This window comes from Glandiceps talaboti, chromosome 4 (genome assembly GCF_964340395.1).
Source record: "Glandiceps talaboti chromosome 4, keGlaTala1.1, whole genome shotgun sequence".
Lineage (NCBI taxonomy): Eukaryota > Metazoa > Hemichordata > Enteropneusta > Spengelidae > Glandiceps > Glandiceps talaboti.
In genome coordinates, this window is record NC_135552.1 from 21,239,681 (window position 1) to 21,256,115 (window position 16,435).

Here is a 16,435-nt window from a genome sequence, read left to right on the forward strand (position 1 = left end):
AATAGGAATGTGTTGTGTGGTCTACACCAGGCATAGGCTATAGGAATGGGTTCCAGGCTATAGTTATCATTCACTTATATACAATTTTTCTTTTAAAATCTAAGGGATTTTGAATAGTACTGTAACAGTCACATCAATTCTACTGTGACCACCCACAGAGTCTTAGAAATTTAATTATTTTTATGATCCTTGCATTTCGACTGCAACAAAATCAATGTATTTCTTTTTCTTGTTTTATTTTGACCATCACATATAACCATCAATTGGGGAGCTTTATTTTTTGCAAATCCAAAATAAAAATGAAGAAACTTGAAAATGATTGGCGAAGAAGAAAACTTACTAGAATGTTTGACACACTGTGGGCAGGTACCCGTATTTGATGGTAGCAATCTTTACATCCACACATGGTAACTCAATCAGTACAGCCAAAATCATTTCTATGTTATTCAATTTTATTACCTTTTTGTTTCAATTGATGAACATCATCATTTGCCAGGCAGGTTTAGTAGCAATATAATGTTGTAGATTGTGCCATTTTCAAGGATGTTGTGTGTTTATATTCATCTTCATTTGTGTATTATACAATAGCTAATAGAGAAAGCAGAGGCCAGAGATAGGGAAAGGCAGAAAGAAGAAGCCAGAAGACAGAGAAGGAAAGAAAGTGCATTCAAATCTATGCTCAAGCAAGCTGCCCCTCCACTTGATGTTCATTCCCAGTGGGATGATGTAAGTTAAATGTAATTGTTTCCTGATCTCTAACTGTACATACATGTATCAGTGAGTGATTGTACATCCATAAGTCTGTTTTGAACACAATCGTGAATACCAAATGTTGATAACGTGTGTTTAGAATCAATTTGTCATTTTGAACTCAACTGTTAATACCAAATATTGATAACTTGTGTTTTATTATCTTTGTAGGTTCGGGATAGATTTGTAAATGATTCATCATTTGATGCAATAACAGTTGAATCAGAAAGAATAAGACTATTCAAAGAATACATGTCAGCCCTAGAGGTTTGTATTTCACTTTCATAGCTTAAACTGTTATTTATGGACACTTAAGTGTCAACAGCCACTATTATTTTGGTGTGACTTTTCAATTGACATTCTGCAACTTGAGCTGACCTTGATCTGCAGGGCAATACTCAGACTGTTTTCTTGCATATATACCAGTATATGTGTACATGCCTATTACATTGCCTCCCCGTCCAAAAAGGAGTGCTATCCATGCACATACATTAAACAGGGTCACCAAGCCCTAAAATGTTATGTACCAACCGGTGCCAATCAGCACTGAGAACCGAACACCCCCCCCCCCCCCCCGAGTAAAACAACAGAAGACAACACATACACACTTGTACTTTGTCATGTATGAGTTTTTGTCCTAAACCTGAAAGTCTTGAAAAAGACAGAAGACAATATGCACACAATTTATGATATTGAAGTGCCTAGTCAAATGTTCAGACAACTGTTTATTCGCAAAGATTTTCAGTATATAACTGAGCTGACTTTATATTTCAACAAACCATATAACTGTACAGCACCTCAGAACTTTACTCCGTATTGGATATAGGTGCTCTATATTAATTTGTTTGTTTGTTTGATTCATTCATTCATTCATTACACTATGCAGTATGGGGTTTGAATCATACGTAATTGAACTACTGTATATTTTGGTACGTCAATATAGTTTTAGTTTTCGTGATTGCCTGACAGACTAAATTGAATTGAATTAATGGAAAGTATCGTTATACAGGAAACCTGTGGACATCACCATTCCAAGCAGCCAGCAAAAAAGAAGAAGTCTAAAAAACACAGAAGCAAAAGATCTAGGTCAAGATCGGTGAGTAACATTTTTATCAAACAGATTTACATATTAAGTGACTGTACAGAGTTCTCCCTGACAAAGTTAAAAGTAACAAGTGTGCTGAGCCCACTTGTAATTTCTGATCATCCTTTTGATAAAATGAAAATCATTCTCTAACTTAAATTCTTTCAAAATTGGTATTAAAGTGACCACGTGATCTAAGTAGTACATAAAAAAGTGTGGTTTCACACCCTCTTGTGAAACCATTCTAGGGCAAACAGTGCTTTATGCCATTTTATTTGTGTGGCCAATTTGTGATCTTGTAATCAGTAAATCATATAAAATATTCAAATACGGAAAATACCATATAAAAAACCATGCTTACAGCTTTTCAAAATCAAATACAAGTAAGATGATCAATGGACACCATCATACAGTTAAAATATGAATTGTCAGCACACTTTGTAATATCACTGTTTACATGTAAGGTGTTTCACATCAGTGGCTTTTGAACATTTTCTGTTAGTCATATTATAAGTTTTTACTGTTTGACACCAAACTCAACTTCTACTCTTGATATAACTGTAATTTATAGTAATCCATTTAAAAAGTTAACCTGGTGCCTTTTGATTTCAATATAGCCTTCAGAATCTGAAGAAGAACGCCCTCATCGTAGAACCAAGAAAAAGAAGCGGTCTCGTTCACGCACACCAACAGATGTTGCATCAATGTCAGAGGAATCCGGTATTGGTGAATGATCACACTAGAGTCTATGTCCTCATTGTTAGCCCACAATGAGCACAGCCCAGAAGGGCTATAGTAATGACCCACATCTGTACATGTGTGTGTGTGTGTGTGTGTGTGTGTGTGTGTGTGTGTGTGTGTGTGTGTGTGTGTGTGTACGTGCGCGCGCGTGCGTGTGCGTGTGCGTGCGCGTGCGTGTGTGCGTGTCTGGTCATCCATTCATGGCACCCATGACTGTATTTCAACCAAGGCTGGCTCAAATATCAAAAATAGTATAGATTGCATGTGCTCATAACTTAATTTCACAATCTGTCAGATAGCTTGTCAAATACAATATGAATGGTGGCAAACTTTGGAATTGCTGAGGCCAATCATAGTGGGTAGGTAGCGCAGGTAACCTATGAAAGTTTCATCCTTGTTAATATTAAAAACACATTTAAAAGTGGCATACAGTACTTTGTTGAAGTAACATGTCTTTACACTTTATCAACAGAAACTACCAGAAAATCTAAGAAACATAAAAAGAAGTCAAAGAAGAAAAGGCACAGAAATGTAAGTAACATATGATTTCATAACATTGTTTTCAAAACATAACATAACAACGTTTGCAACACCGTTCATTTGCAATCTGTCAATCAAACCACATAAGTTTCCTAAAATTGTAGGAATGAGATAAGGATAAAGTGTTATTGTCCATTACAAATAAGGGTAATATTTGTTATATATTTAGAAGTCAGTTTCTCTATGGAATTCGGTTAATATTTATAGTCAATATGCCTAGTTGAAGAGCCAAAAATCATACCATGTAATTGATTCTATTAGTGTAACAAGTAACTTTGAAAGTGAGCAATAAGGTCTCCCATTTGTACCAAGTACAATAACAAGTAACTTTGAAAGTAAGCACTTAAATTTATACCAATGACAATAACAAGTAACTTTGAAAGTAAACACTTCCATTTATACCAATAACAAGTAACTTTGAAAGTGAACACTTCCATTTATACCAATAACAAGTAACTTTGAAAGTGAACACTTCCATTTAAACCAATAACAAGTAACTTTGAAAGTGAACACTTTCATTTATACCAATAACAAGTAACTTTGAAAGTAAACACTTTCATTTATACCAATAACAAGTAACTTTGAAAGTGAACACTTCCATTTAAACCAATAACAAGTAACTTTGAAAGTGAACACTTCCATTTATACCAATAACAAGTAACTTTGAAAGTAAACACTTCCATTTATACCAATAACAAGTAACTTTGAAAGTGAACACTTCCATTTATACCAATAACAAGTAACTTTGAAAGTGAACACTTCCATTTAAACCAATAACAAGTAACTTTGAAAGTGAACACTTTCATTTATACCAATAACAAGTAACTTTGAAAGTAAACACTTTCATTTATACCAATAACAAGTAACTTTGAAAGTGAACACTTCCATTTAAACCAATAACAAGTAACTTTGAAAGTGAACACTTCCATTTATACCAATAACAAGTAACTTTGAAAGTAAACACTTCCATTTATACTAATAACAAGTAACTTTGAAAGTGAACACTTTCATTTATACCAATAACAAGTAACTTTGAAAGTGAACACTTCCATTTATACCAATAACAAGTAACTTTGAAAGTGAACACTTCCATTTATACCAATAACAAGTAACTTTGAAGGTAAACACTTCCATTTATACCAATAACAAGTAACTTTGAAAGTGAACACTTTCATTTATACCAATAACAAGTAACTTTGAAAGTGAACACTTCCATTTATACCAATAACAAGTAACTTTGAAAGTGAACACTTCCATTTATACCAATAACAAGTAACTTTGAAAGTGAACACTTCCATTTATACCAATAACAAGTAACTTTGAAAGTGAACACTTCCATTTAAACCAATAACAAGTAACTTTGAAAGTGAACACTTCCATTTATACCAATAACAAGTAACTTTGAAAGTGAACACTTCCATTTATACCAATAACAAGTAACTTTGAAAGTGAACACTTCCATTTAAACCAATAACAAGTAACTTTGAAAGTGAACACTTCCATTTATACCAATAACAAGTAACTTTGAAAGTGAACACTTCCATTTAAACCAATAACAAGTAACTTTGAAAGTGAACACTTCCATTTGTACTGTTGTTGTTAGGCTTCAAGTGAATCAGAATCTGACCACAGAGAAAGGGAAGAACCTGTAAAAAGGAAGTCAACTTCTGACCAATCAAGAAAAGAAAAAGTAGGTCAAAATTGAATCAAATGTATTTTAGCCCCCAATAACCACTATACAAAGTTAGGGCCATAGGATTCCTTCATTCCATTCATCACCCCCATTTCCTATTATTTTGTAAGCCATATACCAGTTCACTTTCTTCAATTTATTTCTTGCTATCAAATGAAAGCTTAACTTTCCAGTGATGTTCACCTTTGTATTTCACTGCAGTTATTAGTAGCAATTGACAGCAAATATACAGGAATCTCAATTCTTGGTAACTGAAGTGAAACAGAATATTACTGCCAAGGCACATCATAAAAATAACAAACATTTGATTTCTTGGTCGACACCATAACTTCCACTCAGTGCACTTCACATGCCTACAGGCACACTTGAGAATAAGTCAACCTTCTTGTTCTATTTTGACCCTCTAGCATGATGAGGTAAAAAGCTATTGCAGGTACCGAGTATTTTTGTCATATGAACGAGTTGATATCACAATTGTTTACTGTATATGACCGTGTAACTTTCATTTATTTTTTGTTAGACTGGATGGGATACATCAGAAAGTGAATTGAGTGAAGGAGAACTGGAGAAGAGAAGACGTCAACTTCTCAAACAACTAGCAGATGATCAGTGATTATCTCGATTTTCGTATTCATATTATATTCAAGGCATTTCGTTCTTCATTTTATAAATGAGATACACTGAAGTTATTGTAGTTTCATTTTGCAACAGTAAGTTCCAACATAGATTTCCATAAACTGTAGCATCTATCGGACAAACCTTAAGAACAGTGGATTGAGTATGCATTTGTTTGTGAAGCTGAATATGTGTACATTGTATTTGTGCACTCTTTTAATGTAGTTTATGATTGAATAATCAAGGAAAATAAAAACAAAACCATATCTTATCTCACAACGTACAAATGCAGTTTATGAAATTTGTCAGTTTTAGTTGAATGATGCAGTGTAGCTTGACATCCATTAAAATGTCCGAACCAGTGCTATAATTGTATGGAATGTGTGTTCAACAACAACAATACTGACTTATTTGAGTTCATATCATACTGCACATAGGATTCAATGGTAATTAAAATTTTCCGTTATGTTTATAGTCCAGTATGTTTGTCAACACAACACATCATGATCAAGTTGAAATAAGGACGTGTAAGATGATGTACTGCATATGGAACAACACCCAAGTGTTTATGTCAATTTTTTTTATTTCGTAATAAATAGTTGAATAAAACAGTATTTATTAGTATAGATTACCTTATATGTCAATTGTCAAGCACCCCATCTGACTAAATTTGTATGTTGTGTTTGTTAATGTGTGTAATCTGTTGTAAAAAAAACATGACTGATTGGACTGATTTGGCAGTTTAACAGGCAGGAGAATGATCCCCAGTCAAGTTATTAAGAAACGGTCTATGCCAAACGCAGATACAGGCCATGTCAGGTCAGGTACTGACTGAATATTTTTCTTCAGGTTCACATTCAGATCCAAAGATGTGAATCCACCATTATATATGTTGTAGATTTTCGATTAGTTGTCTTCTGGTTATTTTTTCTCAGTAATTTGCCACCAGTTACCATCTTTATTCAAAATCGCAATGCAATCATCTTCTGTTCTAGGAATCACATTTTTAACATTGATTTCGTATTCATTCTTGTACATACTGGGTGTATTCAAGAGTAAAAAAAGTTTTGTCAATGCTTGGCCAATTACAGGCACTTTTAAAATGTTACAGGTGAAAAAAAAAGAAGATGGCGGACACTCATATGGAAAATATTCGCATTTCATGCAGTTTCAGTATTTATTGATGACGCAGGATGATTTGCATAACTAAAATATACCATTGCAATATGTTCAGGACAAGAATGTATGAAAATGGCTTGGCTAAATTTCAGTGACCACGCCCATAGCAACAACCAAATGGTGGCATATATTGCAAAGAGACAATTTCATAGACAAGTGAATCAACATTCAAAAAAATTGTATGCAAAAATGCCTAGCAACAGACTGCACCTTAGCTACAGACAAATGATGGACCCATGTATATTGGAAAGATAACAGGGCTTTATAGACAAGAGAATAAACATTCAAAATATGTATGCAAATATGCATAGTAACAATATGACGCCCATAGAAACTGCTGGTACCATTTATGTAACAAAAAAATAAATAAATAAAAAAACAACATATATTTTGACCATTAGGTCGCTTGTTTTAATCAAAATCATGTGTAAAGTCACATGTACATAATTGAAGGCCATGATTAAAAAAAACAAAAAACATGTACAGTAAGTTAACAGTGTGCATGACAAAAACAATGCATAATGCAAACTATGATGAACGTATAGTATAATTCATACTATCAGATCAGAATTTTCATGCCCCCCCTCCCACCCCCAAAGTTTTTTGTGTGGCCCCAACCACTTTTTTCCTCGACACCCCCCCCCCCCCAATACTGTTTGATGAAAAGTCCTACCAAATACCGTACCAAATACCAAAGACAATTGATCTGACAGTTTTTTGACTTTTGAAGGTCATCATTAACTTAACATGGCCTATTTAAGTAGACATATAATTGATCCATTAGTGAGAAGTAGAAATAGATCTGATCCTGTCATTTCCTTAAAAAGGCTAAGATATCGTGTCCTACAATGGCATCAAATATTAATTGCACATCAGAAAATTGCATCAAAAATAGAAAATATGTTCAGTTCAATACTGTACAATCTGATCTGTTGTCATCTTGACAAAAAATAAAAGTGTATTAATTTGATGACTTCTTAGGAGATAATAAATTGTATTCATTTCCATTATTAAAATTTACAGTCACTGACTTAGACAGTAGTACAAGAGTTGTTAGAGTGATGGCAGTAATGACTTGCTATCTACACTGGTTCAACTGACATACCAGCTATGAATAGCTTAGATTCATCAATATGAAAGTTATTAGTATCCTTGGATACTATTTGTGCTTATATGCTTTATATTAATCGCTTGCATATAATTAATCTATCCAATATTTAATGCATTCATCATCTCTTGGTTATGGTATATCTTTTCTCTGTCCGTCAACTTGTAGTATAATATAATAATATGATGGTCATCAGTTGCCTGTGTATTCTAATACAGCAGCTGCTCCCATCCCTGTACCAATGCACATGGAGATGACACCATAACCTCTGAAATTGATTTTAAAAAATACAATGTAATTACATGACTGTGTACCAGAGAGTACTTGCACTGATTCACACACATACTAGTGGTATTGCAGGGCAATACCGAAAACATTAATTGCATACCTGGAAGTAAATGATATGCAAATGATATGATCGTTCATTATACACAAAAGCATGTGATTACACCATAGTGTCATTTTACGAAAGTTTGTTTCAACATATGTAATAATAGCAGAACTCCATGCTGCGTGACTTCCAGCGTGGGTACTCAAGGGTATTTGCATGAGTGCTTGCAGTGCTTTCTGCTGCACTTCCACTTGCTACGCTCGTTAAAGAACAGACGCAGAGAACAGTGCAAGCACTCATACAAATACCCTTAGTATGCCACACTTGCACTCGAGCATCATGGGGGTTCTGTTATTATATTACTATCAAACTTTAAATTCAGTGATGCACAAACCTGGCACAAACAGATTTACGATGCACAGTCCTTGTCAAAAATGTTGTGTATATTAGAGATATGAGAAATTCAACTGACTTAGAGTTGTATAAGTATAATTGGGTACGCCATCCAACAAACTACAAACTACCATCAACAAACTACCTTCCTTCCAATTTTGCAAATACACAGACTTCCTGTCCTTACTCTACATGTAATGTTTTAAATGGTACTTGAAAGACAGTGCAAATCAAAAAATGTTTGACTTGTGGAATTTGTTTTTAGTTAGTATGTACCAATAGTGTAAAATTATCCATAACATGTAGTACTTTTATATTAATGTGCTTCAAGTATATTTTCCTTTCCTAGCAATGTCTTTCAGCTCCTACTAAACTGTGTGTTACTATTCACAGAATTTCTGAATGCAAACTGCATATCTATAAGTCACACATTAGCGCCAAATAACACACTTAATCTACCACTGCAGCATATATCAGTCATGGATATTCTCTTCTGTATTGAACATTGTGCACATACACTGTGTGAAATGCCAGGATGAGTGATATTTCTTACCTTTTGCCTCTCTTCTTTAGTTCATATAATAGAGTTGACACTTGTCTTGCACCCGTACATCCCAAAGGATGGCCTAGTGCTATGGCTCCACCATTAGGATTCACTTTCTCCATTGGAATTCCTAACTTCTGAACACAGTAAGCAGCCTTTAGAAAAAAGAGAGGAAATTGTCACCCAAAGACTATGATAACTGTAATTGTAGTAAAGTGTTGACATATAGGTTATATGGTCAATATTCACAATTAGTGAGGCTTACATCAGCCTAGGAAGTTGCTGGTAATTATACTGGCATTTGCAGGTGATATATGGTGCAATGCAGGTGAATACAGGTAAATACCTGGATACAGCAGGTGACATTTTAAATCTACTGGCATTTAACAGGTGAAAATTCATCTTCAGCTGCATTTGACAGACACATTTTGAAGCCCACTTGCATATTGACTATTTTCATGATAATGGAGAATCTTTTATTTGCTTTATAAATATGAACATTGTCATTCAACAAAATTGATGATTATTTTTATTCAACAGATAAACATGGTATTTGTTACAACAAATGTTTTACTTTGCTCCTAAGTTTGATATTTTAGGAGCATTTTGCTCTTAAGATTGATGTTCTGGCAAATTGATCCCCAGAAACTCTTGTTCAAAAAGAGATAACTTCCTAGGCTATACATAAAATTATTGAATGATTGTATGTATGACCTACCTGACTGGCAAAGGCTTCATTGATTTCATAGACATCAATATCGTGTACTGTAAGGCCTAGGTTAAGAAAGACAATTATACTAAATTATTATTGAAATACTGAATAACCAGCCAACTGAACTAGCATTACTGCATTTTCTGATTATGGAACTGGTTACCTTTCTCATGTGAACTTCTCTTTTACAGGGAATACAACTCTACCTAATTTTGTGACCACGCAAGTCATGTTTATAGAGCTTGCATTGGTAAGCAGAATCTCTGCATTATGATATGCCCTATTCCCTCCGCGGTGAATTACATGTAATGCTATAACAGTCTCTCTGAACAAAGTCTTTCCATGAACTTGTGGAAGTTATCAAATTCATTTTTATTACATATTTAGTGTTTTGATTGATTGAGTAAGAACTAATCTGACTGATTACCAGCTTGTTCTAGAGCCTTTGGGATAGCATAAGCTGGTCCAATGCCCATCACATCAGGAGGTACACCAACTACTGCATATGACATAATTCGTCCAAATACGGGAAGTCCAAGTTTTTCAGCTAAGGAACGTCTGGCAAGGAGAACTGCAGCTGCACCATCACTTACTTGACTGGAATTACCTGGGAATGATGAAAATCAATGATAACGTCAGTGCAATATATTGGAGTGTAATTACAAATTACAAATACATTTCCTAGTCCAGATAAATATGTATATCAATAGCTAACGGGAAAGGGGGAATGGAAATAGTTGTCTTGTAACTAATCTAGTCTAACCCCTATAAATACATTTGATAATTGACAATACATGTTATCTGGGCATATCCATATAATATTATAAATCTGGGCTCCTCAAAACTTGCTATTTTTGGAGTGATTGATAACCACTGGGACATCATTCTGACGTTGTTTGATGTCAACTAACCAACTGAACCATAATATTTTTAAGGTGATAGAATAACAAACCCTGAATGAAGTAAGGACACCCTTACAATAGATACTACAATATTGCTGTTGATATGCGCATAGTCTTATCATGTCTGTCAGGTGAGGTTTTAAAAAAAAGAGAGGACATAATATCACCTTACAAAGGCAGTGAAATTTAAAAATTATTTAAGTTACAAAGATGTTGATTAAGACAAGATTTCAGTTACTTCTTGAATACATATTACCATTACAATGTTCATGTCCATGTCAAGCAATTCCTACTAGATTAAATTAAAGCCTCATCTGATGACGTGGCGTTATGTTGTTCTGCAATGAGTTTATATTGGGTGGAGTAGTAGGGGAGAGATGAGAACAGTATAATAGTAAATTCCCACCTATGACTGAGCTCCGTCCAGTAGTTTGAATTTCTCACAACTGAGTACATTAGCCATAATGCCCTTTAAAGACCCCAGTCATGTGTTTAAGTTTGGCAATCCAAAGACAATAATATACTTGCCTGCAGTAGTTGTTCCGTCTTTCTTGAAAGCTGGCCTTAGTTTTGCGAGACCCTCCTGTGTTGATGCTCTAATACCTTCATCATTACTCACCTGCATAAATCAAAGTAGATTACATGTACATGTAGTTGACAAATAAATAATGGAGAATATATTGTTTATGGTTCCACGAATCAATAGGACAGTACAATATAGTTATTTTTGAACAGTAAATTTGAAATGAATGCAACGTTTCGGTCCGTTTAACACTATTTGGCAAATCCATATTACTCACAGTTATCTCCTTTTCATTGCCTTCTTTGTCAATGATTGTAGTTTTCACTGGGACTATTTCATCCTTAAACCTTCCTGAATCATTGGCTCTTTTTGCTCTGTAAGATGATAAACCATGTCAAAATGACAAGAACAAGTTGGGCACTCAAAATGTATATCATATACATGGTTAGCTAATTTGCAGACATACAGATGTAGAAAACTATTATGATCAGGATTAGAACAAATATTGAACATACTGCACAACACTGCCTCTATAATACTAAAAAAATATTTTTTCAAATTATGTGTAGCTGAATAGATTGAGTTATAACTTACTATTATCCTACTATATATGTTAAGTAATTTTGCTTCAACCTTTTGTCTTTTTTTCTGTTTTAATGTTCTTTGCTGTAATATATGCCAAAGCCCAGACGTTCCCCTGATTCATGATTCTCTTTGATTTTCAAATCTGAATAATTTGCCTGGAATTCTTGTATTTGTACTCAACACTCCAAGGTAGGGAAAGCTTTGTTTTTTTTAATGTTTTGGACTAAAGCATAACACCACCCACCCCCACCCCTCCCCGACCCCTCACCCCAAATTCCCACCCCACCTCCACTGGCAAGTAATCACTGCAATCACAAAGGTACTTTCTCAGAGATCACATTATTAACATATATATTCTATGCAAATACCACAGGAATGTTTCTCAGCTGTCAGCATAGTTAGAAATTAATGCAGTCAGTCATGACATGACTTACTTGGTCTGTGACTCAAAGGCCATCTTGTCTTGTACATCTCTGCCGATACCAAATCTCTCAGCCACATTCTCAGATGTAATACTATTAACAAATAATAGAAAAGAATGATGTGCTGCCTTAATAGTCTGTAAGGTATGTTGTGACGGAGCGCCGTCACACGTCGGTCAACCCCTCTCACGTTGTATGAGAGGAGGCCGGAACGACACAACGTATCTTACAGTCTATTGAAAACAATCACAATATAAAATTCAAAACAATCACAATATTATGTCGTTCTATTTCAAAATATGAAATAAGAATCTATATAATACAACAGATTAGATGGATAACTTTCATATGAAAGCAAACATATAATCCAATTATTTTTATGAAAATGTAGTTTGTACATAAATTATTGTAAAGAACAAAATATGAGAGAGAAAAGATGATTTAACAAATAATTCTTCAAACATTTCAACAGAGCATCCTATCAAGTGCTGAAAGTATCGACCTACCCCATCGGTATCATGCAATCTCTAGCTTTGTCATTCTCAAACGACGCTGGGTTGATTTCTTGTGCATTATTTCTCTTTTGTTCATACATGGACATTGATTCAGCTCTATGTAGAGAAATATGGATAAATATAGTGTTAGTATATCATGTAATTTCATTGGACTGAATGTGAATTTGAGCAGTCCATATTTTCTGTTCTGGCTTGTGTATGGTATAATAGATCATATACAGTGGCGACCATGTTGTATGTATCTGTATCCTAATCAAGGTGATATTAACTTACCCACAACCTATACCTGCATCATATTGGCCAGCTTTTATACCATTGGCAATATTCATTACTGCCTGTAGGCCTGATGAACATTGTCTGTTTACTGCATGTGATGGTACAGTCTCAGGTAGCCCACTGCGATGAAAAACAAGACAGTTTTTAATGCTCTACAGAAACCATCAGACATTAATACGATCTAACTACTTGGCCATCGACATCTGACAATTATAGGGCACACGGGGCGTATCAGATGGAAAGTTATTCAAACAAAATCAGAGATGTGCATTTTGGGTTCAAACATTTTTTGTTTGTTTATGATCCCATCAGATATATAAATTGGGAATTAAAATGTGAATTTTTTGGTCAAAAATCTTTTAATACCAAAATTACTGGGCAGATTGGGCTGAAATTCAATTGGGGTGTTTCTTGAGGATGTGTAAATGAATCATTATCCCATCTGTTATTCAGTGATATGCAAATTATGTCTACAAATGTGAAGTTTGGTCAAAAAATTACATCTCAAATATTATACTACTCAGTGGATGATGTTTCTAGAAGGTGTTACTCTGCAGATTTTGTTTGAAAGATATTGACACAATGGCCCTAACAACCATGACCATGCCATTAGCAAAAGCCAAATGCAAGTGTATTTTGCAAAGATAACATTGTTACTTAGGCAGGCAAGCAAATAAACTTTCACAAAAAATGCATGTAAATATGCATTGAACTAGGTCACACCCCTAGATACTGGTCATAGCAATAGTAAAATGAAGTACATGTAACAAGAAGGGATGGATTGACATTTGGATTATTTTTTTTAAATTAATCACAACCTGTACAGTTGTGCTACCATGCCCTAAGCACTTTTTTATTTTGTTGATTGTCAATGTTGTTATCATTGTTTACTATAATGTTGCTATTGTTGTTGTTGTTGTCGTTGTCATCTTAACTATCATAGTGAGATTTCCTATGGTCAGACTCATGTACATGTATGTTGATCTTACCTTCTAAATTGTGCCATCCTGAAATATGCAGCACCCGAACCTGGTGCTAGGACATTACCAATTGCAATATCACCAATGTATTTTGGATCTATCTTGCTTTCATCTAGCACTCCTCGGAGAGCCACTTCAAAAAGGTGATCTAGAAATGTATCCTGTTGTAGGCAATTGTATTATTAAAGTTAGAATATTAGTTACGTACAACATTTAAATATCAAAAATTTTCTGTAGTGCAAAATGACAAATAATCATAATCAATTCATTCCAACCCTTAATGTACAATGTACAGTATGCTAAAATCAAGTTCACTGTTTAATCTTAGCTGCAGACTACTTTTTGAAACTGCTTACTTATATACGACCTATCAATTAAGGTGTATTGATTTCAGTGTTAATGGGTGAACTGGTTTGTGTGCACGTAAAAGAGTGAAGAAACATAACAAATTTGTGTTTCATAGCACAGTCACCTTCATGTTAGTGCTACCAATGACCACAACATATTGAATGTACACATAAAATGTGATCATTTGTCATGCCCTGAAATAACATTTGTGGCAATCACTATGATGGAAAGTGCTGCAATGTAGAACACAGTATGATCTCTCTACCATATACAGTTATTGAGGTAAATCAAACCAACATGGCTAAGATTCCAAACCAAGCTTTTGCTAAAGATTTAAAGCTGTTATTTCACTACCAACAAATAAAATTGACTATTAAATTGAACAGGTGCAGTGTTTTTTATAAGCAATCGAACAATATCAGCAAATATATCTTTGGTTATAATTATAACAATATATTGATTGTTTGCAAAATGTAACAATGTTGGGAAGATTTTTGATGAGCTAGATTATAAAATATACAAAAATTTGTAAGATTTTTGTGGTGCAGGAAGATGATAGTTAATTGTAGAAACTGACTTACATTGGAATCTTCTAATTTGGTAAAATAACACCAATCATATCAATACGGATTTCCATTCTTGATACTTGATATGCAGCAATGAAGTTTGAGTAAACTCTAATCAACCGTTGATGATATTATTAGCGGATACAACATTTAATTAGTACCCATGATTATGTAAATTAGCCACTGACTATGCAAATAGCACACATGTTATCAACTTCCCCCAAAACAAATATGAACAACCATACAGCCCAGAAACTAATAATTGTCTTGGTGTTTATAAACTCAAGAACCTCTCAGTAACTCAACTGTATATAGTTTATACCAAGGCTCCATATGACCTGAACAACTATACTATTTTGACAAGCACAAACCTATTTTAAAAAAAACATATAATCCTATAACATAAAAAATGTAACAGCTAGCTGAATAAGAAAACGTTATATCCCAAGTACCTTGAATGACCCTCGTTTCGCTTTACCGATGGGTGTTCTTTTCGCAGACACAACCACTACATCATCAGGATCATATTGGTGAAGTGTTGCCAGCCCACTGACGCTATTCAATTGCACCGTTGCAGAGGCCGACTGGCCACTTGGGAAATGGCTTGCAATAGTCTTCAATCTGTACATCACTAATTTTGTTTATCAACCTTGCCACTTCTTTATATCAACCGTGCACGCTAGAAGAAAAACTCCGGGTGTGATGTCTATAGTACAGCGCTAGCGTAGCAGAAAGACTGAATCAGCTGACCGTAGTCCAATCCAACTTTGAACTTTGCTTGAGGTCATTAAACTTTACATGCAAATTAGCTCCGACGATCCATGAACTCAGCTTGAACCCACGGGCACTTCTTTCCCGATCCCCGGGGTACATTTCAAATTTTCAGAATACAATACAATGTCGATCATATTGACAAAATTGGCCAATAATACATAAAATGGGTAAAACACGGGTTTCTAGGTTCACGTATAAAGTCCACACAGCGCGGATATATAATTATTGAACATTAAACTTTTTTACTCGTGCACGATACTTTAATACATGATATGCATAGCCCTAGTGGGTAAAAAGTGCTAAAAATCCATTGTAACTCTATGGTTATCTTATAGATTGACATAATTCAAAGTTAGAATAAATATTTTTTAAAAACCAACATTATAAATCTAAACACCTGCAATTACATGCCTATTAGTTTAAATTTAGATATAGTGTTTATGCTATGCGTGGGTTTAGGATGGGGAAGCAACTATTCAAAGACTTGGAGGGGTTCACCGGTCACAAAACTATACATTTAGGGTAAATATATATGCCCACATTGAGGCAACCCCTTCCCTGAAATTAAAATATACGATCCCTAACCTAAGCTTACAATCATTGTACATATATATATATGATCTCATGTAAATGAACAATTCTAAACTACTATATCATGTATATGCTTTCCTTGTGAAATTATTCTTTTCCACTTCGGAATATTTTATCGTATTTTAACCCTTTAAAGCTTGACACCCAATATTTAGAGTGTCATTACATAGAGTGTAATTAAAGGGCTATTAATATCCCGTTTGAAATATTGGGAGTACCCATGGCTCGAGTACGAATCGAATGTCATGTGTAGGTGTGTCATG

General features: G+C 34.4%; 2 protein-coding genes across 3 annotated transcripts in view; one reads left to right on the forward strand and one right to left on the reverse strand.

The window, feature by feature from the left end:
• Positions 1-5,987, forward strand: part of LOC144434526 (pre-mRNA-processing factor 40 homolog B-like) — a 16,113-nt gene extending 10,126 nt beyond the window's left edge. Inside the window, exons 19-25 of one of the 2 annotated variants that reach the window (XM_078122987.1) lie at positions 589-726; positions 922-1,017; positions 1,760-1,846; positions 2,452-2,560; positions 3,048-3,106; positions 4,719-4,805; positions 5,329-5,987. In XM_078122987.1, the coding sequence (XP_077979113.1) occupies positions 589-726; positions 922-1,017; positions 1,760-1,846; positions 2,452-2,560; positions 3,048-3,106; positions 4,719-4,805; positions 5,329-5,421 (669 nt within the window). In that variant the 3' untranslated portion in view covers positions 5,422-5,987. The remainder of the gene's footprint in view (positions 1-588; positions 727-921; positions 1,018-1,759; positions 1,847-2,451; positions 2,561-3,047; positions 3,107-4,718; positions 4,806-5,328) is intronic. The other variant, XM_078122988.1, reaches the window with a different exon arrangement.
• Positions 5,988-7,270: 1,283 nt separating this feature from the next.
• Positions 7,271-15,521, reverse strand: LOC144433935 (3-ketoacyl-CoA thiolase B, peroxisomal-like). The gene is made up of 11 exons (XM_078122345.1): positions 15,260-15,521; positions 13,903-14,054; positions 12,911-13,033; positions 12,629-12,733; positions 12,135-12,215; positions 11,393-11,489; positions 11,121-11,211; positions 10,118-10,297; positions 9,697-9,752; positions 8,988-9,133; positions 7,271-7,978 (listed from the first exon to the last, which is right to left on the reverse strand). Exons 1-11 carry the CDS (start codon positions 15,434-15,436, stop codon positions 7,903-7,905), a joined length of 1,284 nt encoding a protein of 427 aa, XP_077978471.1. The 5' UTR covers positions 15,437-15,521; the 3' UTR covers positions 7,271-7,902.
• Positions 15,522-16,435: the final 914 nt, after the last annotated feature.